General features: G+C 37.9%; 1 protein-coding gene across 1 annotated transcript; it reads left to right on the top strand.

Annotated features, from left to right (window-relative positions):
• The first annotated feature begins 5,959 nt into the window (after positions 1–5,959).
• Positions 5,960–17,232, top strand: LOC104451848 (protein DCL homolog, chloroplastic). The gene is made up of 3 exons (XM_018876280.2): positions 5,960–6,442; positions 13,524–13,638; positions 16,628–17,232. The coding sequence occupies exons 1-3, from the start codon at positions 6,096–6,098 to the stop codon at positions 16,796–16,798; spliced, it is 633 nt and encodes a 210-aa protein (XP_018731825.2). The 5' UTR covers positions 5,960–6,095; the 3' UTR covers positions 16,799–17,232.
• The last annotated feature ends 9,298 nt before the right edge of the window (positions 17,233–26,530 follow it).

Raw genomic sequence — 26,530 nt, 5'->3', positions numbered from 1 at the left:
TTTTCAACATGGTCATATGTGCATACTTAAACGAAAATTTTATACATCTCAACATGAACCCTTCCATACATGACATCACAATAATGAAGTAATATAGTTCATTGTTCAACTTCATCACAGTGAATACTTAAAAACAATATTACAAAAGTCAACAAATCTCATGCATATTGTGATCCCTTGCCATTTTATTTGCAATACTTATCCTAAGCATATTTATCCAGATGATTGCTCATCCGATGTATCATCCGCAACCTCCACTTCGTAGGTTCAAATGGATACTCCGGATCTCCATATATGGAAAAATTTCTGTCCATCCTATCTTGATCACGAATGTAATTATGAAGAACACAACATGCAATTACAACAAGTGCTTGCTTCGAATTGTAAATGGAGGCATATGTCTCAAAATGGTGAAGCGATTCTCCAATGCCCCAAATGACCTCTCAATTACATTTCTTAGTAAAGAGTGCTTATAGTTGAATAACTATTTTGCTGTTCTTGGCCGTCTCCCACTCCCTCTATATTTGCTGAGATGATACTGTTCCTTTCTAAATTGAGTTAAAAATCCCGGAAGTGCTGCATAACCGGGAATCTGCCACGTAGTATTTCCCTACAACATGATATATATATATAAATTTTTTATGATATTAAACCATAATATAATCACAAATGTCAATATAAACAAAGTAAATACCGGGTGGTGGTTGGGGAAATTGTAATTGAGGAGTTTGAGTCCGCCGAAAGCACTTGACAATCATTGCGAGATACTTCTCATCCAGCATACACGAAAGTAAATTTCATATCAAATGAGCAAACACACAACATGTTACGTGTGGTAGTCCCTCTCGCCTCTAAATCGAACCTGTTGAGACACCGGGATAATAGCATTTATATGGGTGCCATCCGAGCACCTACGCAGTCTGCTCAATTTATTACCAATCTAAGATTATATAAGATTATGAACTACATGTATTTGATGGTATAAAGTCGATATAGAAATCATACCTTGAAGTAGCGCTTATGACTAAGATCAATAAGAATTTCTTGTGGGATGACATCAAAGGACGGTGGTTTGATTATCTCTTTTGAAAGTTTGATAATTGCTTTCAACACTTTGCTGAAATACTTGATGATCGTTTCTCCAGAATGTTGAAATCTCTCACATAAATTTCTATTTGAGCTACCATGACAAACCAAAGATAAGAATATCCAAATTTGTTCGTCTATTCTAATATATCGACTATCTTTTAACCAACCTCTTACTCTCATCAAATCACATAAATTCATAAAAACATGCCTCTCCATCCGAAGGCTTCATATATCCTATCTCGAATGTCCGGAAGCAATCTCCCTTATCCATTTGGATCCTAATAATTTGCTGTCCCTAATGGGTTCTCTTGTATGCACGGACGCGTCAATCGCAACCGTGCACAACCACGCTAGCAATATGCTAAGATCATCATCATCCAAGAATTGTTGAACTTGTTCTACCTCTTCACTACATATACTATATGATCCCTCTTCCATAGTACCTATACCATCACAAAATATAAAAACATCAATATAGATTTTGAAAATATATCCAATAACAATCAATAACATAAGTTACGATCTCAATAGAAGATGCCATTACATATAAGTACGAAGAGTCTCAACACTTATATCTTTAAAAACAACATATTAATAGATAACATAAGTTATACAATCTAATGAAACCCCATTCAATTCATAATATATTTCCAAATATCTACTAAAGATGATAAAGAAGTCCATTTCTCCTTTCAGGTGTGGATTTAATGAAAGCCACCCTCCATGAGGCACTATCGCATGCTCGATCCACTGCTTTATTGTAAAGATCTTGGTCTATCTCGGGCATAGTAAGCAGAATATCCATCACAGCAGCTACGGAGAAAGGATCCACAGGTGATGGCATAACCCCAGAGGTCGCAGAGCCACTACCGCATTGATTTGACTTAACTTTTAAAAAGTCTTGTATAGCTTTGCAAGTGTCATCAATCTTGTTTTGGGTACTCCTCCTTCTCCTCTTAGTATTTGGAGTCCTATCCAATTTGTGCTTTCCACAAGTTGAAGTTGCAGCATCTTCTCGGTGTAAAGACTCTCTCATCGGTGTGGTGATCAGGAAGTCATCTGTATGGCCACCACCGGCATCACCATAGGCATTGCCACCCTTTGTTGTCACCATATGCATTGTAACCACTATTGTCACCACCTACATTGCCATCACCATTGTCATCTTCCTCCGACACCGTCACATCTTGAGCATTTCCAATGCCATATTTCCCGGTAGCATATGTACCACCAAATACAATACATAGCTCGGGATCTTGGGGAAATCCATCCTTCCCGAATTTTGCCCACTCTACATTCTCCTACAATTTTGACAATAATGACATTTGAGGAATATAATCATACATTTTAAAATTTATATACATAATGACATCAAAATGACCAAAAAGTTAAAAAAAAAATATACCCTAATGTGAGATTTCCATATGCTTGGATCGTCGACAACAACTCTTTTATTGACATTATCCCAACCGAATCCAGACTGAGACATAAGTTTCTAAAAACTGATATACTGTTTTCTCAGTTTGATATACTGTTTTCTCAGTTTGTTTACCTTATTCCTCAACTGGACCATGCTATATTGGCATCCTGTTTGTCTAACGAATTCGATCGTATATTCCTCCACCCCCGCTTTGTTGAAAGTAAAAGAGGTCCGATTTCCCTTTTTGACCTCATCCACCAACAAACCAATAAATATGCTGGTTACAGACTCGGTCCACTTTGCATTGCATGTTTGTCTCTCAGATGCCATTTAATCTTTGATCGGTTGAGCAACATATGAGTTATGAGTTAAATCAATAACATAATACTATATATGTCAAACACAAAATCATTCTCAAGAGATGCAAGCCAAGAAGACTATATAATGACAAAAATGATAATTGTTGAACTAACTTGTGTAAAACAGATCATAAGTTGCATTTTGAGCTACAAGAAGTACATAGTACTATGACTAGCAATGATCAATCAAACGAGAATGCTCAAAATAAAAATAAACATCATTGTGAGAGACCTAAACAACTACTCTCATTTGCAATATTTTTGGGCTGTGAAATCCAAATGATCACCCGACCATTTCATTGTAATGCTACATATAGAATGCAACCATGAAAGTCGGACAACACAAGGCAGCATTACCCTTGGTTCTTACCTTCTTACGATGCCGCGGTTGTCATTGCGCCTCGACTTCGGCTAGTTCTCCCCCTTGGTAGTGAAATCATCGTTGAACACCCTCGCCACGAGCTTCACCAGCCTATCCATTCCACAAAGACCATGAGCAACAAAACAACAATTGAAGGAAACCCCAATCCAATCAATGAACTAAAATTCCCCCCTTCCAAAACTAAATCAAGAAGTACATAACAACATCACTCGAAGCCCCTGTGGAATCGAACGATCCACCTGTTGAATGGATCGATCAAGCGTCGGTCCGTGCTCTGCCAAGCGAGCAGAGCACGGACTCGCTCGAGCTAGCGAGCTGCTATGCCGCTCGAGCGAGTTGGCAGAGCCGCCCGCCGCTCGAGCGAGCCGGCAAAAGAGCGCTCGCCGCTCGAGCGAGCTGGCTCAGTGCGGCTCCGCTCGACCCGGAGCCGCTCTGCTCTGTCGGCGACCCAGCAACTCGAGCTCGGCGGAAGCGGCTCCGAGAGAGCAGCCGTCACGAGATCTACCGCAGAGACGGGCGATCGACGCTCGCTTGGGGCTCATTATGCTCTCTCGAGTTGGCGAGAGGCTGCTCTACCGCTCGAGCACCAGAGCTGCTCTGCCGAGCGACCACGGCTCAAGCTCGGCAGCAGCTCGAGCGAGTAGCCGTCGCCCAGATCTGCGCAGATCCGGGCGAGCAACACTCGCTTGAGGCTCGAGCGAGCGTCCCTGCCGTCGGCGAAGGTGGGTCAAATTTGGGAGGGGTGGCTCTTGCCGAAGCCCTTGTCAACCGAAGAAGGAGGAGCAGCAGAAACTTACCTGGATTCGGAAGCTTCAGCCGGTGAGTCGGCGAAGTGGAGAGTCGCCGGAGAGTCAGCCGAGTGGTAGGCGCCGGAGAGAAGGGAGAGACACCGGAAAAGGGAGAGCACAAACGAAGGAGAAGGGCACAAACGAACCCAGAACGAAGGAGAGCACGAACGAACAAAGGAGAAGGGAGAGCACGAACGAACGAAGGAGAAGTGTTCCAGTTTTGTTCTTTTCATTTTTGTTCTTTTTAGGCCTTCAAGAAGTGTTTCTGGATTCCAGAAGTAAGTTTTTTTTGTTTCTTTTTTTTTTCCAATTTTGTTCCGGGAACAAAAAAAGAACAAAAACGTAACCAAACGCGTTTGTTCTTTTTTGTTCCTAGGAACAAAAAAAAAAAAGTGTTCGAAAACAAAAACGAGGAATAAAAACATGCAGGCCCTAACTTACTTTCAACTAAGGACCTGAACTTCTAACTTTATTCATAGTCAATGATACTTTTGTCCAAGAACATTGTTGTTTATTTTTTGTCTCTCTCTTTCTTCTTTTTTCTTTCTTCATCTTTCTCACTCTCTACATCACCTCCATCGCTCTGTGTCATCTCGTGTATGACCAAGATTGAGTTTTCTTTAACACGGGCCATTATAACGTAGTCTAAGTCGTTGAAATTTTTAAATTTCACTCCTCAAAATGGTTTGTAGACAATTCCACGAAGCCGAAATGAGCCTTCAAAAATAACTTCTTTTATTCCAATATTCATCGCAAATTTCGATCTCAAAGCCATAATATGAATGCGTTTTTACTGAGACTTAACTTCTTGTCCAACTCCCAAGCTATGCAACTAATCCCTTTGGCGACGTATTTCTCTCGCCTTGAGAGTGCATCAAACCGCACTTATTAGGGCCTTCCGCTAACCTAGCAACTACAATTTTTTGAGTTGTTTTCGGTCCTACTTGCCAACAATAGAGTAGCAATATCCAAGCATCTCCAAATTGTCTTGTTTGACTAACTTATGCCTCTATTCAATTAACACTTGGTGATCAATAATTTCACACCAAAGAACAATTTTGTTGCAACCGGGCGACTATTTCAACGTCGACAAGAGTTTGCCACATCAATTTCAAATTTGGGTTTGCCTCTCTTGCGTAAATTCAATCTTTCAAAGATCCCCTTCCCTTTCCAATGCCAATGGCTCCTTTCAATAATCCCTAGTTTGGAGACACTCACTCACACTCTTGCCATTCTCACCGACGCAACTCTTCTTTTTAATCGATACCCCATCTTGAGATTGATCATTAGTTGTATCCGACATCATTAATGTAGAAACCGTTGTACTTTGTTGCCCCATTGCCGCCATTGACAAGTCCTATTCGAGCTCTCGACCTTATCGACCACTACCCTAATAGAAAATCCAACATCATCGTAGTCAAATGGAGGTCAATTCGAGCTTTAGGCTGAGCACAAGCGAGCCGAGATTTGACGCATCTTGAGAAATTAAGGATTTTAGCATCGAGAAGGTAGCCAGTGGCAAATAACTCCAATCCGACTTCTTGTCACGAGGACCAATTATGTGATGACATGAAGCTCATGAGGTCGTTGGTGGGGGCCTGATTATGGTGTTGAAGAAGGAGGTAATGTAGACCAAAGGAGGAGGTGTGAGGAAGATGAAGAAAGAAAAAGAAATTAAAGAAAAAAATGTTCTTGGACAAAACTACCTCAAACTGTAAATAAGATTGAAAGTTTCCTTATTTAAACAAAATTAGCCACTTTGTGCCTTTATTTGATCACAATCCCACTTTGGGCCATTTTTGAGAAAATGAACCCACTTGAGTTTCTTATTTGAAATTTTCCTTATTATTTATTATCTGCGAAATAAATATAAATCACTTTCGAAGGAGAGATCTTTTCGTTAAAAAGCAAAAATCGATGAAAGCTTTGTTTCTCGAACGAACAAGCGGAGCCCAAATGCAGTGGGCCCGGCGCGGGACGTGATCTCTCCCTCGCGAAGGAGCGTCGTCATCCTCGCTTCGGAGAAGCGCTGCCAGTGCAGAGTAGAAGCTTCGGTCATGGCAGCTCCTCCTCTGCTTCTGAGGAGCGCGCCGGTCCTCCGCCTCCGGCTCCACCTCCACCTCCGGCTCCACCACCGCCTCTTCGCCGGAGGCCTGCGTCCGCTGCGCGGCGGCGGCGGCGGCGGCGGCGGCGGACGCCTCGACCGAGCCGGCTTCGCCGGGGAGAAGGCGTCCTCCGAGGACAAGAAGTGGGGCGCGGCGGTGTTGTTGAGCACCAAAGAGCCGCCGAGGTACCAGAGGTGGGACGATCCTGACTTCCGGAAGTGGAAGGATAAGGAGGACGAGATTTTGAGGGACATCGAGCCCACCGTCTCGCTCGCCAAGGAGATTCTCCACTCCGATAGGTCTCTCTCTCTCTCTCTCTCTCTCTCTCTCTCTCTCTCTCTCGCAATGATTTCTTGGACTGGATGTTCTGTGCCGACGATGATTCGATTATTCTTGTGTAGAGCGAATTCGTGAGTGTTAATAGTTCGTTTCGCACTGAGTTCTGGTGATTCGGTGTTGCGCGCTAATGAACTGCGTTCGGAATTTGGTTAGAGCGATTAGAGTTCAAGTAGAATTTGTGAATATGATATCGAGCCCTTCTTTAGTTTTATTGACTGAACTTTGCATATTTCGTGTCGTCGGTCTTTCGTGCAAGAGCATGAACTTATTGGTGGAAGATTGTGCCATAGGAAAGGAATTGATTCAATTAGGATGCTAATTCACTTGATGCCTGAAAAGTGCATGTTACGCGTGTTTCGATTTACAGTTCGTTATGTGTTTACATCGGGAGCTAGCTTGCATGCACCCAGCTTACGTGAGGTTTGCCTTGCAGCAAACGATGTTGAAATTTTTTCTTTATGTAGAAGAGGGTTATATCAATCCGATAGCTTGCTTAAGGATGGTGAACTCCTCGATAAAGAACCTACATAGCTTGGAAGGTGAAAGTCGGTTGTGATTAATTACATGGGAACTTGATAATGGCTATGAATTTATGAATGCATCCTTCTTTGGCACCAAGCATCTTAGGTGAAGAATTGTAAGCGAACATGAAAACACACAACTCTAGGGATTTCTCTTTTTTGTTTCTTTTTTTTTCCTTTTTGGCTTGAAAACCTGTTGGGATCTCTCATTGAATGAAGAGCCAGAAAATAAAGTCACAGCATTTTTATACATCTCACTCAGACGAATGAGTTGCTTACCCTTGGTAGACAGCAGCTCTCTCTCTCTCTCCCTCCCCCGCTCCCTCTCTATGCATGCGCACGCACGTATATTTTGTGCTTTCCTATTAGTTTTATCGGCACTTCTCTCATCCAACTATTTCTGTGTTCTACTAATTGATAAAAGTGGTTCTATGGATGGTTCTTGTGGTGAATTATTTACCATCCTCTTTCCTTCAGTTTATAACTCAGGATCCTGGTACTCTTGAGCACCAAATCAGAACAGCAGACCGCTCTTGTATTGCATGCCTTTTCTCTTTAGATAAACCATGACTGACTGCTTAGAAATCTGCAGACGCCTTGTACTATCTTCATATGATGTTCTTATCATTCCAAGCCTGAACATTTAACTGCTTTCCATAGAGGCAATTGATTTGTCTTGGAAAAAAAAAATGAAGATGGATAATTTCCAATCTGCCGTTTCTCTCTGCTTTCCTTATCTTCTCTTTTCTTCTTCTCCTCCATTACTCTTTTACTCACTCTGATGCTAGCAATGGATGTTAGCTTTTCACTTTGTATAGAAAAAGGTCTAATTACATTATTAATAGTAATAATAATGCAGAACCTTCAGTTCTACCTTGAATTTCTGATTTTCCAACTCTACCGTGAAGGTACATGTCAGCGAGCCAGCAGTATTCCACTAGTGACATGATGAACTGCTGATATGGCTCAGCATAGGGCTAGTGTGGTGATAAGATTAGTTATTAAGTTAAAAAATGGCCTTCAAAAAAGTGAAAGTGAAAAGATGGTCAATAATCAGAATGATTTGCCCTGCATGTCCTAATCTGCACATATTCTTATAGTTATCTTTGAAGCTGTCATGGGCGGTAGAAATTAGATTTTATTTTCACATATAAAGTGATCATCCTTAATGTTCTTTCATGTTTTTACAAAACATATATTTGACCATATCAGGACCTGTCAGTCTCTTATTTTCATTTAGCAATTTCGCTGGACATCGACAGTGATCCAGTAAAGATACATGGAAATGAGTCCCCTGTTGGGCCACTCCTTAGGTCAACTGCTGGGGCTGAGTCAGCATAATTGAAAATCAGCTAAATTTTTTTCAGTCTTTGTAGGATTCAGGCCCTAAGACAGCTATTAAAAATTTTGAAGTTATCTTCTATTGGTGCGGGTAATCATCATCTAATTATATTTGGCTTCAGGGTATTGATTATAAAATTTTGAGGATAACTAGAGATCTGTGAGAATTCTTCTGCATGTAAGTTCACTAGAGAGGGAGAAATGGACTTGCAGACTAAGAGGTTGAAGTGAAAAGATTCAGCATTTAATAAGATGAAGCATGTTTGATAATGTTTATTAGTTGACTTTCCAATTAAGTAAAAAGTTCGTGAAATTACTTAATGGTTTACTAACTCAATAGATTGCAAATCAGTTTGCTAAAACCTACATATACTATCCACAATTTCATATTAGGTAAGAAATGAATTATACTCAGACTTGAAATTTTGCTATCATCAAACAACTTTTTCTTTTCATTTTAAGCACTTAGGTCGACACTTAAAGTTCAATAATTAAATTTTCAATACTCATTTTCAATATTATCAAACAAGTGGTGAGTTCTTCTGTTGTTCTAATTTTCTTCCCCATTGTTCTTCCTCTTATTCTGAAAAGTAGAGATAAGATGATCTCAATGGGAAGGCACCAGAGTCATGTCAATTAGTTTTCAAAGGCTTGAGGAGAAGCCATTTACGAAAAGCTCAAAAAGTAGCTCAAGGATACAAGCATATTTGTCTTAGTTTCCTTGCCGGGTGTGGCCTTGGTTTCTCCGTTTTGGCACCCCTTTCTGTTGTTGCAGTTTTTGTGGCTTTGGTTGTTGTTGCCCTCTTTTATTTGTCTCTTCTTTGCCTCTGTTTTGGCTTCTGCTGCTGCTTCCGTGTCTTTCTGGTGCAGTTTTCCCCGGCTCCCTTCCACTCGAATTGACGCCTGTGTCCTTTTGAGTGCAAGTTTTTTGGAGCCGGTTCTCTTGCTGTACATTTGTGTAGCTCTTGGTTCAAAAGTCAATATAATACTTACCTCTTACCAAAAAAAAAAAAAAAAAACTTGTGACTTCTTTTAATGCCAAAAATGAGAAATTTGCATTTGTTCTTGTGGCCTTGTTTGGTTTTCTATGGAAATGGAATCCCATTTCTGAGAAACTGTTTCCATTGTATGGAAACATTACAAGAAAAAGAGCACTGAAGCACTGCAAAATCCCAACAGAATCCAATTCCCTAGCTGATGGAGGTAATCAAAATCTCTTCCCATAGATTCATCTATTGTACTTGTTCTGCCTCCCTCAATGAGCTCTTTCCAGTCTCCGTTAGTGCACATGTCCTCACAAAAGATGGAAAATTCCTCTCTCTCTCTCTCTCTCGACACTGTAATTCCTCTCTCTCTCTCTCTCTCGACACTGTAACAGAGTAACCAAACAACGGAATAAGAATTCTATGCAGGGGGATCCGATTACCTGGAATTGTGTCCATTTCCTCATCCAATTTCATTCTCCAATTGGATGGCTTGAAATGTACTGATGCAGACTTAATTCCTTCAAAGGCTCTTCGGTTGCTCCCTCTCTGTACACTAGAAAAAGGGGGGAGGGGTCACATATTATGTCTTCCTAGCCACATCTTTCAAAGAATGGTTTTTGACATTGATGAATATTGCATGAACACCATGTCTTAGTCTGTAGTCTGACTGGACAACTCTAATTCTTGGTTCCGCTTTTGGGAAAAATATATCTAACTCATGGTTTCTGCTTTTGTGCCAGTTGCACAGAGCAATGAATGTGAAGCATTGCCTTTGACTTCTAGGCTACATGGAATTCTTTAACTGCTACCAATGTCTACACATAGAAGCATATAAGTCAAACCGGAAAGAAAAGAATTAATTGGCTGGGGATTGTCATAGTAGTCTTTGGTGATGCCTTCGCATGTTGCCTAATCAACAAGTAGGCAAGGAGTGACATCTCCTGTCTTGTGAACTTTTTCCGTCAAATTGATCTAATATATCGTGAAATTCAAGAAGTTCACTGATGTGCATTTGATGATGCTGTTTGCCAGAATTTGGGAGAGTCAATAATCACGTTTGTTTATTAGCGGGAACCTTCCTCTATACCATTAACTTCAAATTGAACAGTGACTGAGGATACAAATAGGAATAAGAAGAAATGAAAAGGGAAGGTTTATGGGCATTGCAGGAGATCAAGCCAACCTTGGATAGCAGAAGATGTGCCATGTAACCATGATTGCAGAGCAGAAATCGTTAGCTTTAGAACTAGAAGGAAACTTAAGAGATTTCCTTTCCCAGCTTTCATAGTTGTTATATGACATGGGTACCAACTCATTTGAAATGCAATAACTTTAAGAAAATGGTCTCGTAGCTAGCTAATAAGTTTCATTGTAGAAGGGTGCAGATGCCTAAAGTTGATTTTATTAATTATATTGGACCTTTTCATTCATACGTGGTGCCTAATTATATTCTTAACCAAAACAGTGACTGAAGAATATTTTACATGCCTGTGATGTTTGTAGTATGCTATATCCTCTTAGGTAATATTTCAGCACTTCATCCAACTACTATGTTATTCGTTTTGAAGGTATAAAAGACAGATACTTGTCCTCAAGCTCGATGCTGTTTGAAGATAACAATGCGTGGCTATATTGTTTGACTAAAAATTTTATATCCCCTCTATTGAGTGTAGAGCATAATTGTTATGGTTGTGGTTCTATTCTATCCTTATAGTAAATGTTTACCTGCGCGTTGTGCGGGATTATAAGTTTACTCGGAAAATTAAGAAGAAAAACAGATAAATAAAGGATCCACAGAATCAAGGTCAATGAAAAAAATTAAGTTATTTACTCATAGGTGGTCTTTCCGGAAATGTAAATATGTAAAAGGAAGATGGGATCGATATTCAAACTCTAGTATAAAAAAGGATGAAACCAAGACCTGGCAAAACTTTGAACTGATAATTGCAGGAATTAGATGAGCTGTGATGCCCATTGGAACTATGTTAGTGTACATCTTCATCCTTGTTCCACATTGTAAGATAAGATTGACAATATTTTCAACTGCGAAAGAAAACTAAATTTCATGTCTCTATAATATAGTATTGACGTATTTGTTTTGGTTTGTCAGTAAACCTAATCAGATTAGTAAATAACTAAATGGCTAAATTGACTTGAAAAAAAAAAAAAAAAAAACAAGTTGAGATTTCATTCGTCCTACTCTTCCCAACAATGCTTAGATAATTGTTAGTGTATATCTTCATCCTTGTTCCACATTGTAAGATAAAATTGACAATATTATCAACTGCGAAAGAAAACTAATTTTCATGTCTCTATAATATAGTATTGACGTGTTTGTTTTGGTTTTGTCAGTAAACCTAATCAGATTAGTAAATAACTAAATGGCTAAATTGACTTGAAAAAAAAAAAAAAAAAAAAACAAGTTGAGATTTCATTCGTCCTACTCTTCCCAACAATGCTTAGATAATTGTAACAAAATCATGGAAAGATGCTAATCGGATTGCTGAAAAGAAATATTTTCTTGGAGATCATAGGGGAAAACATTCAAAGTAATTATCAATTCGAAACAAAAGTAGTAGATAAAAAATTAAGTTTTGGATCATTCAAAGGTGGGGTAGAAATAAAAATGGTAAGACAAGTAATGGTGTAACAACAAAACTTAATGGAATGGAAAACTTGGACATTGGAAGAGAAGCAAAACACTAGGAATATCTGCTCATCTATCAAGTGCAAGAGGAGAGAACGAACAATTTTTATATCCCAGAATTGATGTTGGCGACTCTAAATGTCCATCTCAGACATCCATGTGATAGTATTAAATTCATAAAATAACTATATGACATAGAATTAATGCACTGAGGAGAGGCCCAATCTGGCAACCTACAAGCTCTGTAATAACATATTTACATAGATGTATATGGTATTTACGTTTTCATTGGTGCAAATGGAGTCACTTTTTATGTATTTGTTGTTGTGACACTAATGCTATGTTTACGAAATGGGGGAAAATGGGGAAAATGAAAATTGGAGTGGAAAACAATGAAAAATTTAAAATTTCTGTGAGAAGAAAAAGGATGGAAAATTTAGAATTATGAGAATTTCCTTCACGTAGTTTCCTCTCCTAGAGTCTTTCAAATATAGCCTACAGATATTCTTAGTTTGTTACGCACGATTGCAGGTCATTTGTTTTCTACATGTATGTTTTAGACTTAAGATTATTAGGAAGAACTCCTATCTCCCTGACATTTTCTCATTGCTCAAAGGATGGCACCTGTCCTTATGACAAACAGCATTTACCATTTGACAGTGGCCATCACCACTTGACATTCCTCCAGCAATTTTAAGCTTAATAAATGTGCTTAATCTGCTGCTTGATATCCCTGCTCACTAAGATCTTCCTCCTCTTCCATTGCACTATTAAATTCATTTCAATCACTGGCAATATTTGTCCATATTCTATTCTTAATGGCCAGGAACTTGGTGGACTTTGTAAATCATGTCAAGCTCTCCCAATACACTCTAGTCTGTTTTCTGGTATTATGATGCCATTCGCTATTGTATGCTTGAATCTCACCTGCACTTCATGACTACTTGTTTCAGTTTTGGTTGTACTTTTTTCATCAGATTTCTCACTTCTACATTTCTAATCCTAGAGTTCAGGAAATAATGTGTCAAAAGTTGCATAAAAAAATATTCTTTCATAGGATTAATGAGTAATCTAGAATGGTGTTGTTCATACAAGATGCTGCAAAAGGCTTTTGATTTAAAATTGGCCGGCATCAGTTATTTGGTGGTTAGCTGCATACCATGCTGATCATAGTTCAGTTAGTTACATTCACAAAAGCTGTTTCTCCTATACAACTTGTGATACTTGTAACAAGCTAATGGTGATTATAGGTGAAGAGGATTATTTGTCTTGTTTGATAGTTATCGAATTGTCCTTTTGGTGGACTATGAGTGGGATCTTCATACGAGGCTTACAAGTTACACAGTCATGATTTAGCTCAGAATCATTTGATTTCAGATAAATCTTAGAAGTTAACTGATGAAAACATTTGCATCACACTAAAAGTGTTGATAGTTGCTTCATTTGTGAACTGCGCCTACCCGTCAAAGTCATGTGCAGCAGTTGGTGAATTGAGAGTGCTCTCAGTTCCTTATTTTGCTTCTTTTTTTTTTCTTTTGGTTACCAGGTACTTGGATGGGGAACGACTGACAGCTGAAGATGAGAAAACTGTTGTAGAGAAGCTTCTCATACATCATCCACATGCTGAAGACAAAATTGGTTGTGGACTTGATTACATAATGGTAAGCTCTTCTGCAATTATATTTGCTTTGAGAAGAAAATGGAAAAAAAGCCACAAAAAGAACCCCAAACTATAGCCTTTGTGACACATTTACGCTATACCTTTTTTGGTGACAGCAGAAAACCCAAACTTGTACTCATGTAACTCATTTACCCTCTGTTATGATTCCGTCAGAAAGTACCATTTGAAGTCCTACATGGCCACTGACGTGGACAACAGAATGTAAATGAAGCTGATTTGGCGTTTATGTCGATTAAGTGATTAAAATGACATCTTTTAATGGCTTATGTGGATCACAACAGTGCCGTTTGCTCTCTTCTCTCAGTTGTTGAAGGCAATTTGTGCAAATTTTAGGGTTTTTCTTTGTGTTTATCTCTCTCTCGGTTCCTTGTCGAATCTGTGATTGTTTGACCAAGATTTATCCAAATCCAGCTTCGTTTCAACTTAGGCAAGTGACTATGAGTTCAAATTGTTCCAAAAATATGGTTTTCTATACCGTCTGGTGTTTTTCTGATTCTGGGTTTTGCCCCTGTTTCTGGTTTTTGAATTGCTTCAATAGCCTGGTCTAGTCTGGTTTGGTTCCACCCATTAATCTTCATTTTTAATCACTGATACACAAAACACTCAAATCCGACTCCTCCGCCACTTTCACCTTAGGAGGCAGTACCATCTGGTCTTCCCCTCCATTCCATGTAGCATCTGAGTGAATGCCTTGAAACATGCTGAAATATTAATTATTAGCATTGTATTAGCTCTGATTTTGTCTCAGATCTGTCACATTCCTTATCCTGGCTCTCTTTGCAACTCGCAAGGCAATTTTCTCCTCCGTGCTGTTTCACACCTCTTCTAGGTCTACATGGTCTTTTCTTTTCTTTTTTTCTTCTTTTAGTTTTTTTTTTTTTTTTTTTTTTTTTGTGCAAACCCTCCCTTTTTATAATCACTAACCCCAGGAAGAACCCGACCTCCCAAAACCGAGCTCCAGGAAGAATCCTAATGTCCAAAACGAGAGAGACAAAGAGCAACAAGAGAGATGAAGAGCATGGCACCGTTTTGTTAATGTCCACTTAATCCAGATGGGTGTGGCATCGACGCCATTTGCATTCTGTTGCCCACGCTAGCCGCATTTAGGACTTTTAATGATGCTTTCTAAAGGAAACATAATCGAGGGTAAATATGTCACGCGAGTACAAATTTGGGGTTTTTGGTGCAAAATAAAACAATGTAGGATAAGTGTGTCACATTGGGCATAGTTTGAAGTTCTTTGTGGCTTTTTCCCAAAGAGGAAAAAACTAAAAGAGACATTCATGTTACAGGCAATTATTTTTAAAGCACTTACACTGCTAATTAAAATTTAAGTTATAACCACCTATTCCCTTTACCTCCCCTCCTCAGAGAGACGAAAAAAGAAAAGATAACTTAGCAGCCAAGTTGAAGATTGATCTCAAACAAGTTGTTAGGATGGTGATGTTATTGATGGATATTTAGTTTTTCTCCTAACCACAAAATCAAGCAACCAAGTGGTATGGCATGCATTTGGCATCTATTGCAAAATTTTGATTCTGTTTTCTGCTCTTATTGCATTTTTCAGCTGCAAGCCATGAACTATGATTGTATATTCGATGGATCCACTTACATCACTGAGTTAATGACCATCAACTGTTCCTGGTTCTGCATATCTAGCCTATGCTGGCATCTCATATTCCTTTCTTATGATATCACACACGGTTACCCTTTTCTTTTAATGGCCAAAAGTGCTCCCAATTGCAAATGCTAATGTTTCTATAGTTCAACTTTTTGGGTTGTCTTAGTAGAATTTTGAAGTGCAGTACACTTGCTATATCCAACGATGCTTGTTCTTGTAATAATTTTCACGTGTAGACAGCAAGTGGGCTTGTAAACATAACTCACATGTTCAACACTTGATTAAAATCTGATGCATAAGTAGATAAATTTTATAAACCACTCTTAATAGGCCTATCATCGTCCTTTAAAAAAAAAATTAATGAGTTTACTCAGTAATGAGAGAATGAGTTTATGCTACTAGCATATTATGCCTGGTTAATATAAGGAACTCCTTGTGCTTCTCGAGGATCTAGTGCTTTGCTGTTTGAGTTAAATGAATGTAGTTTAATACGAAATACATGCATAAGGAGAAAGAAATTATTAATCCTAAGAAAACTAACAGTGACAAAGTGGCATGCATAGATGGGTATCATACATGTACCAGTGATACTTAGATCACAGAGGAAAAATGAATTCGATAGGAGACTACAAGCACTGAGGAAACTAGGTGAGAGAACTCATCATATTGACAGTAACTATTCCACAGAGTAGTGGAGATCGAGGTTTCATGTCATGGTAAAATAATTCAGTTGCAATGATGCTGCAATTGCCCCAACATCCCACGCTGTAAGTAACAGACTGGACATATCAAATTATCGTTAAGTTGACTTATGGCTTGCTTCTTCTTTTTTTCTTTTTCTTTTTTTTAGGAGTTTTTCAGATATTTCTGTCCTTTATTTATCTCGGTAAAGTTCTCTTTCTTCTTTCTCTGTCAACTTGAGTGCCTGTAGGAGTCATTATTTGATATATTCCTTAGCTTTTCTTGGGTTTACCGTCACATGCCCCTTTTACCTGGCAATCCATTAAGTGTATGACCCCTAAAGGTGGCTTTTGAATTTGAGGTGAGAGATTATGACCATTGTTTTCCACCCCATTGCTTTTTGTACCACAGAGCTTCTTTCCGGTGTGGTAATAGGTCTATTAATTTGTAGTTAGCACTCAAGATAGAGCCAACATTTCTAGTTCTTATTTGAGCAGAAATATGTCGACACAGTAGTTCCAATTGCTCATAGTAATTTATGCTTTTATGGTGAAGTTTATTGCTTGTCATTGAGGTAAACATGGGACATACTTTCTTGCCAGAACATGTCATGACATGATCGAAACATTTAAGGAATGATCTAACATGCCTTTTCCTCTCAATGAAGGTGGAGCGACATCCCCAGTTTAGAATTTCAAGGTGTTTGTTTGTTGTAAGAACCGATGGTGCATGGATAGATTTCTCGTACCAGAAGTGTCTCCGAGCATACATCCGGTTGAAGTACCCATCTTATGCCGAAAGATTCATCCGGGAACATTTTAAACGCGGCAGTGGTTAATGCATGTTGAAGACTCGTGCTTCATACTGTAAGTGCGACAACAGTTTGGGAATCACTAGACGTTGTTGGCTCGTATAAAATATTCCGAATTGGCTGTGAGGCTAAAGAAATGCTCATGCACTTTAGATTATGTCAATAGTCAATGGAGCAGATGCTGCTTTGACCGGCACTTCAAGTTCAACTGTTGGTTCACATGTGGGGACAAGAACATGATTGAAGGTGAACTCCACTTTTCTTTTAGGTTGTCTTTAGGACTTGTGTTCGGTAGGAAATTGGTAGTTAGTCTCTCTCTCTCTCTCTCTCCAGCTATATGGATTCCTTTGTCTGTAAAGGGACAATCATGAGTGAGCACAGGGTCAAATGCTGTTGACTTATATGAACAGATGATGTAGAACTACCTTAATCAATGATGGTTCAAGGTTGATGCTTGATTAGGTGACTTGTTCTTTATGAATGAGCTATTATGGACGGTCCTAGCCCGACTTCACAAGTTCCTGTGGTGGTCCAGGAAGAGAAATTGGAGTGAATGAGTCAGGAACCGGGTCAAACTCAAAAAGGAGTCGCTGTTCAGTTTTGGTCTTGCTATGCTTCATTTTGAAAAAGTCAATGGAGGGAATCCATTATTGTCCGGCTCTGAAAAGACTGCAAATAATGTTCTGGGGATGGAGGACACCCATATCTCTTTTTCTTCTGTGTTTTCGGCACATAGGCGATTCGATACATGTTTGGACAAACCCTGCTTGAATTTTTGTCCTTTCTCTGTCCTCCATGGCCAAGTGATTGGGCAATTTCTACTCAAGACATCAGAACATCATGAACTGCTGCTTTAAGGGCACGGCTCCCATTTTCTTACTCTAAAGTTTGGTTTGGCATTGCCTATTTTCTCATGGGAAGGAAGTTCCATTTCATCTCTTGAACATAAGGATCACGTCTTTTTTATAAATTAAGTGCATTAAATGCTTTTCTTATACATGTTAGCAGGGTCAAAATTGGCATTTGATGCTCATCCTTTTGAATGACCCCATTCCATACATGTCATGGTGATCTAGGAATTGAAATCTCCATCTTCTAGTGTACAATGAACTTTTGATGAACTTTTCTTGGACAGTGGTTTTGTACACTGGTCATGAAAACGAAAAAATTTCTTTAGGGAAGGTGATTTTAGTTCTTGGGCACTGGGAATTTTCTTTTCGCAGAGGTTAGTAAACGCCACTTTCATGATTTGATCTTCAAAATGATGATTGGTCGCACTAATCTCCGCCTAGACAAAGAAAATCTGCTTTGCTGAAAGTGAGGGTGAACTACCATATCTTCTAATAAGGATTGAGGACTGCCAGTTCAACCATGGGGCGGTCAATGTGATGAATCATTTCGATTGGGTGAAAGAACCCCAAAAATTTTGATTTATCTAATGTTAAGTATATTATTACCAGTAGATTAAATTGATTCACTGAATAATGCGACAGACTCGTATGGATAGTCGATTGCGGCCTATTTGTAGTTTGCCTCTTATCATGTTCTTAATCTGATCATTTAATGGTGATTTTTATATGTCTAGTGTTACTCTGAGTTTCGTGTGCACGCTAGAAAGTCCATGATATGATGATGCTTGAATAATTTACCAACTTAATTTCTTTTAACTTTGTGTTTTGTGTCCAGTAAAAGCAATTTATTCAAGGGAGAGAACAGACAATGTCATGGGCTAAAGATTGATTTCTCGAAATTATCAATTTTTCTTAATGGTTCAGAGGCTTACTGACATTCTCTATCCTCGAATAAAAGAATAGGGAATTCTTTATGGGTGATGTACTCCTCGCAAGTTCTAATGCATTCTTATTTTGTAACATGTGCGTCGCGAGATTGTAGTTATCATAGTAGAGTGCACAGGGCTGTCTCTAATTATAGATGGAAACTCATATTGCAAATGCCTAATGTACAACACTGTTGTAGTATTTGTCGTCAGTAAAGTTCTGATTAAAAAAAAGAAACAATAACATCATTAGATGGTACATAGTGTGATGCTTAGAAATCCTTATGCCACAACCATATTTTATGTTACATTTCCTTCCAGATCATTCCATTATTGCCCCCTCTTTTGTTCCAAATTCGTTTTCTGGCTTTTGGACTACAAATTATATGGTTTTTGCACTGTAGATTTCGTAAAAGGGGATTCTAATTAGTCAAGCTAACATACCTCTCCGTACTTTTTTTTGAATGCTAAACCTCTCCGAACTTGGCAAGCTAATGTTTCTCTCTTGTAGTTTTCTGATCTCTGATTAGCCAAGTCACTCTTACAGCTCAATTAAGATATCTAATGGGCAAATTTCCATGGACGATAATCATAAAATCTCCAAGGAGTGAACGTGATGTTGATGATATGTAGCAATAGGTCAACCCTTTTAATCATTATGTTGCAAGATCCAACCCCAATTCCCACCCTAGCTCATGACCACATCATTATTCATTCAAAGGTGGATGTCTTTTGCTAAAGAACCGGTCGATTTGGAAAACGTACTTGTTTTGGAATGATTATTTATTCAGCCTGGAAAAAATGAATTGGCGAAATTGTTTTGAGTGTAGATTTTCATTGATAGTAGCAAAATTCTCCTTTGGCTACTTCTTCTATCATATAGTATTCGAATATTAAATAACGCATTCATCGATCAACTTAAATTTATAGAACATTTCTCAGTGATCCCATAAAATTTTACAGCGTATCAGAATCAAGTTTTGTCTCAATGTAATTGGCGTGCGCGTCCACTCCATTATTCCTAATTCTTAATTCGACTTGCAATGTAATAGATGGTATTGAAATATCTTATATCTTTTGACTATGGGGTTAATATGCTCTTTATACAAATGTGGGGACCCCGCCTATTAACTAGCTTTTAGAATAATTAGTAATTGTTCTACAAAATCTCAAATAGTATTAGAGCAGGAAGTATTGAGGTTAAACTTTCCAACTTAATTTCTTTTAATTGTCGCATTTTGTGTTCGGCAAAAAATTTTGTTAGAGAGAGAGAATTGATAGTGTCATGGGCCAAAGTTTGTTCTCGTGAAATTATAAATCTTTTTTAATGGTTTGAAGGCTAATCAACATTCTCTATCCTTGAACAAAAGAATGGTGCATTCTTTGTGGGTGATGCACTCTTCGCAAGTTCTATTGCATTTTTATCTTGTAACATGCATGCACTGCTCACGGGATTGTAGTTATCATAGTATAGTTTACAGGATCAACACTAATTACAAACATGGAATCTCATATTGCGAGTAGCTAAATATATAATGCCGTCGTAGTAGTTCTTGTCAAAAGAATGGTCCTTGTACAAAAGAATGGTTCTTATCACTGAAGTTTGATTATAAAAAAGAAAAAATAACGTCGTTAGAAGGTACATAGTGCGATGCTTAGAAATCCTTATGCCACAACTTTATGTCACATTTCCTTCTATATCATTCCATTTTTGCCCCTCTTCTGCTCCAAAATTCGTCTGGCCGCTCCTGGACTACATATCATTTGGTATTTGCACTGTAGATTTCGTCAAAAGCGATTCTAATTAGTTGAGCTAACATGCCTCTCCGTGCTCTCTCTCTCTCTCTCTCTTTTTTTTTTTTTTTTTTTGGGTGTCTGTCGGCACTTGGCAAGCTTAGTGTTTCCCTCTTCTAGTTTTCTGATCTCTGATGAGCTAAGTCACGCGCACAGCTTGATTAAAATATCGAATTGGGCAAATTTCCACGGATGATAATCATCTCCGAGGAGTGAACGTGATGTTGATGATACGTCGCAATAGGTCAACCCTTTTAATCATTATGTTAAAGGATGCAACCCAAGTCCTACCCTAGCTCATAACCACATCTTTATTTATATAAAGGTGGGTTTCTTTTGCAAGTGAATCGATTTGGAAAACGTTCTTGTTTTGGGATAATTATTTGTGCCGCTTAATGAATTGACGAAAATGTTTAAGAGTGAATTTTCGTTAACTGTAGAAAAATTCTCCTATGGTCAATTCTTCTGTGTTATAATAATATCTGAGTATCAAATCATGTATTCATCAATCACCTTAAACTTGTAGAATAGTATAGTATCAAAGTTAGGTTCTGCCTTAATTTATTTGACATGTGCATCCATCCCATTATTCTATGTGTCACTCCTAATTTGATTTGCATACAAGAGAGGGCATTAAAATATCTCGCATCGTTTGACCATGGGGCTGAAATCCTTTTTATATACATGTGATGCTCTTCCACTTATTGACAAAAAAAAAAAAAAATTTAAACTTAAACTTTTGAAAAATTAGAGTAGTTCTACAAAATCTCAAATGATATTAGAGTATAAGGTATCGAGGTTGAACTTTCCAAGCCCTTAATTTGCCTCTCTATTATATATTTCCACCCTATAGTCTTAGAATAAAATCTAGTTTATGCATTGAAGGAAGTGGTAGAGTATTTGACTATTAAATCACGACTTCACCTATCAACTTAAACTTCTAAAACAATTAGCAATAGTCCTATTGCATGGGCATCGGCCCTATTATTTCATGTATCATCCTAATCCGGATTGCAAGTAAGAGTACCTATTAAAATATTCTACATCATTGAACTATGAAATCTATATACTCTTTATATATATGACGTCTATTTAGTCTAGATTTTTAAAGTAATTAACAAATGTCTTATATAATTTCTAAGATTTTTAGAGTATGCATGAAGAAGTGACAAACATGGTATCAATGTAGGATTTCAAGGGCGATGATTGTACCATAGAATATGAAAGTCCATCAAATTAAAAAGGAAAGAAAGAGACTCCCATGCAAGCTCTCTCCTACAATTACGGGGAGAAGCACCATCATTAGATACACCAAGACACCATCTCTCCGGGACAGCTGGAAGCTGCAAGATATCCAGTTGGGTCCTCCCACCTTCGCACCGCAGGCATGATGAGTTTCTCATTAGTGGGGTCTCGACAATTTGGTAATAGTTGTTAAATAAAACATCATAGTCTCCCCTTTCCAAAAAATGTCCCACTGAATCTTAACCCCCCCAGCCCCCACCCCCCAAAAAAGAAAAAAGAAAATATTAAGCCCCCACCATAAAATCTTCGACATATTTGAACAAAGAAAAAGAGAAATATCGTGTTGAGTAAGAACTGTTTACAAAATTCGAAAGTAGATTTGTTGGATCCACCATTTACAGTTTACCGCATCATTTAATAAATTAATTTTGTAAATTAGTTTTGGTATTATTAACCTTCCTCCAAAGAAAATTGGGGTAATTTCCTAAAAAAAAAGCCACAAACTTTAGGTCTAGTTTCATTTCGAACTTTTTTATTTAGAAAAAAATTCAAACTTTAGGTTTAATTCCAAATCTAGTCTAATTTTTTTTTATCTTAGAAAAAAATGCCAAACTTTAAATTAGTCTCAAATTTGTCCCAAATTTTCATTTTTATTCTTAGAAAATAAAAACCTCAAACTTTAGGTCAATCTAAAATCTATCTTAATTTTTTTTTTTTTGTCGAAAAGAAAATTATCAAGTTTTACTCTAATCATTCATTTGCCCCCATTAGCCCTCTATCCAAAAGTCGTGGTTAGTCTTCCTAATTTTTATATCCTACAGTGGTTTTATTTTGAAGATAATTTTTCATATCACCTTGTCGATGTGTATTTATTATCGATGTATAAATTTTATGTTAAGTTGGGACTAGACTACTCGATAAATTTGAGAATAAATTAAAATTTGATGATTTTTTTTTAGAATAAAATAAAATTCAGGATAAATTTGACACTAAACCTAAATTTTAATATTTTTTTCTAAGATAAAAGAAAAGTTTACGTCAGATTCGAAATTTAACTTAAAGTTTGGGAATTTTTTTGGGGAATTAGCCAAAGAAAATTGTGTGAGTAGAAAGATATTGACGGATGGGGTCAAGATAAGGTGAATGTGAAGTAGGTACGGTCTGAGAGAGTAGGAGCGTGGGGAACGTGAACGGTGGGGAGAGGGATTTCGATGAGTCCCAATGAGAAAAAAGAGATTGTGCCTTTTTCTCTGATGGCTGCCATTGGACATGGATTTACATCAAAACATGTCTCTCCCTTTACTTCTGGCAGAGAATGGTCTCTTCTGATCTTTAACCCTATTGATGATAATAAAACTGCTCATTCTTTTTTTAGGCCTTTCTCTGTCTGAGATTTGGTATAAAAAAAAGCAAAGAGGAAGATAATCCCAGAAATCTGTGTGCGCGAAAGGGAGAGAATGATAGAGATGAGTGAGCTCGAAAGGTTATGGAAATTAAAGGCTCGTGTTCTCCAATTTAAGAATTTGTCTTAGGAACACACACATGTAATATATGCCGTGCAAATGAAAAATAAGGCCACTTACCAAAACAATTATCTCGAGGATTTGTATAGGGCATGAGATAAGAAGTGGGGAAGCAATCCAGTAAGTATATAATTTTTTTTTTAAAATTCAAGTACTAAGTGAATCGGGATTCATATCGCAATGTAAAGCTTGAATAGTCACACAACACCAGCCGTGAAGTCGATGCATTAAAAATTTTCTTGTACATGATGGTGTTGTGATTAATGTTTGCGATACATAGATTAAGTAAGAACGAACAAGCATGTTTGATAAACCTAAGTGAGAACTAAAAATTAAGAATTTAGTATTTAATGATATTAATCTTATCAATTACATTGCTAAACCTATCATTACGAATCCACGTTCGATAAGAAATTAATTATAACTCGCGAGCAACAGTTATTATCGAACGGTTCTATAATTTTATTTTCAGCATTTAAAATTCTCATTTATTATTCAGCTTTATCAAACAAATATTTGCCTTCGAGCTAAACTCCTGCCAACTATTCTGGCCAAAAAAAGCTCTTGCCCACCATGCGGCAATTTTTTATAGGTCCATACTGGGCACTTGTATATGATATTGACCCTAGTTATGTTGCGGATTTTGATCGTACGATTGTTGATAAAAGGATGGAGACAAATATTTTTTTTCTTCCTTGCAACCTATCTTGCTAATGGAGATTATCAAACTCTTCGACGAATTCAGGATTATCATTTTATCCGGAAATGAGGAATTGCATCTAATGTTGGACTAGAGCCAGGGGGCACTCCGAGATCGGTTGAAATTAGCCAAACGATGAATAAATTGGGAGAGTTGAGATAGAATTTGCCCCACTTGCTACTTTTGTTAATCAAACATCTTCCCTCTGATAACTATTCGCATGCGAAAATTATTAATGATTATAGGTTGTTACTGAAAACTTTCGGAGAGACGAAGCTTATGCACCCATTTCACGAGGGAACCCAAATGTGCTAATGCTTGGGCACTACGTCTCAGACCAATGACATTATTTTTGTCACTGTTGTTCTTGACTTTCTTGGTGTTGTTTTATCGTATGATTCTTTGAGGAATTTGTCTCCCTCCTTACATAACAGTAGATAAACTTTCGTCTTTTGAGTGGACGCACTTCCCTTTAGAACAAAAAAAACATTATCAATTTTATCATTCGTTATATTCAATTTTATCCTAAATATTACTACAATCAAGAGATACTAAACATATTAAAATTTACTTTAGTCGAACTTTTGGATCGTGCCATTTGACAAATTGGATGAATGCAGACAAGTTTTGTATATAGATCGGATCTCACACGGTGGAATATTTAACTCGATTTTGTCACATCACTAAAAATACAAAATGGATCTCAAAGCACTTATAAAGTATGTTCTATGAGAAACAATTACAATCTTCTTCTTGATAAGAGGGAGTAAACCCTCGTTCTAAATGTTACAAAATTTGAAAACGTCATTACAAAATGTCAGCGGGTCTAGGGCACATTCCTGCAAGATCCGAGCATAAAATGTAGCAAGAGATATTTACTAGACCTAGGATTACTGTACAAGTAATGCCGGAATTGTGAAACAGAGTTATGGCGAGAACTCGATAAGCTTCTTTATCCCTGCTTTTCCGGTCCTTGGCGGGGGAGAGGAGGCGGGGGTGTCGAAACTCGAAACCATCAATCACCCGCAAACACGATCTCTCCATTATCCCCCCCACCTTCCATCACCACTCCCTGTCTGCCTGTCTCTCCCTCTAAATCCAATGGATCCTGCACTGCTTTCACCACCGATTGCACTTTTTCTCTGTCATTTCATAACGCCTTCTCTCTCTCTCTCGTAGAGACACGGACACAGAGTTGGTGCATGCATTTCTTGGAGAGCGAGCCCATAAAGAAGTGGTGAGAAAAAGAAAGAAAAGGTTGAGAGAGGAGGGGGAGAGGGAGAGAAAGCAACGTTTCAGTTCTGCCCCCTCAAGCAAAGCGAAGGGCCTGAAGAGAGTCTGAGTAGTATTCACAGTGCGTTACGTACTCTCTCCCTATCTCTCTGTGGGTGGGAATAGGCAAAAGAATGGAGGGGATGGAGGGGAGAAGTACGTACTTTGGATCTGCATCAGTTGGGCTTACTCGTTGGCAAATGGCGATGACACTTTCTTACCAATAAAAAGGAAGGTTCGTGCGACCTGCCTTCAAAAGCTGATTCAGCAACCCCACTCCCACTCCCACACCCCTCTCTCTCTCTCTTACAGTTCAGTTTGCACTTATTATCATTATGAAAAAAAGATAATATACATGCTTAAAGATTAGTAAAATGAAATTTCAAGGAGAAATTGAAAAATGACTTTCCGAAAAATCTATTTTTTTTATAATAAAATCTATCTTAAAACAAACACACTTAAAATTCCTAGCATCTTAGTTGCTTTTTGTAGAGGATGGTAAATTTGCCATCAGGCCATATAAAACCTAATTAGATTGTGCAGAGGAACGTGGATCCCCACCCCGGGAGTTCTATGGCTATCTTAACCTATTACTTTAAATACACATTTCATGTACATGCATATAATGGATCGAGACGCCTATATAAGGGGACATGACTCGCGAAAAGATACTCGTTGAACTTGTGGAGTTTTCGTATTAACGTTAGAGGGAATTTTTTCTTTTGGGGCCAGGTGAAAAGAGATTGCATGGACTCAAGTCAATTTCGTGCCTCAAGCATAATTCATGCTCAAAACAAATTGAGTCAAATTTGGGAGACCTACAATTAAGTTCAAACTAGGGATGAGTGGATTTAAGTTCTACTTTGAAACCTAAAACCTACATATTATAACGGATTCCTTAATTTTTGAAACTTATAACTTATCCAAGATATTCAAGAATCTATAATCCACCCTATCACGGGTTTCAAGGTCAATTTCAGAGTTTACCTGGATTCTACTTGTACTCTTGATTAAACGATTGTAATAATTGATTACCTCTAATGATCACTATTTGTTACAATTAACTGATCACAACTAGTATTTAAACACATGAAAATTATTAAATATTAACAGAGTAAAAATCCCGGTCATGAATATTACTGGAAATTGAAGCTTAGACTAGTAATTTTATATTACACACTTATCATTGGACATCGCATAAATACATTAAAAAAAAAAAAAAAGGAAAAACACAAAGACTCGTTCCAAGTTTCAAGTTGTCCATTGAAACGGGTTTTCCAATTTTTTGAACCAATGACCTACCATGCATATTCTGGAACCTAGAACCAAACCAATTCCTACTTATCTAGTTCTCAAATTCCCAATCCTACCATTTCAAACAATTCACGAGTAAAGCTAGACATGTGAAAAGATAACAGGAGTATAGTCAATTAATTTATTTTGGCAAT

This window comes from Eucalyptus grandis, chromosome 2, assembly GCF_016545825.1.
Source record: "Eucalyptus grandis isolate ANBG69807.140 chromosome 2, ASM1654582v1, whole genome shotgun sequence".
In the NCBI taxonomy this organism is placed as follows: domain Eukaryota; kingdom Viridiplantae; phylum Streptophyta; class Magnoliopsida; order Myrtales; family Myrtaceae; genus Eucalyptus; species Eucalyptus grandis.
This window is presented reverse-complemented; position numbering and strand designations above follow the sequence as displayed.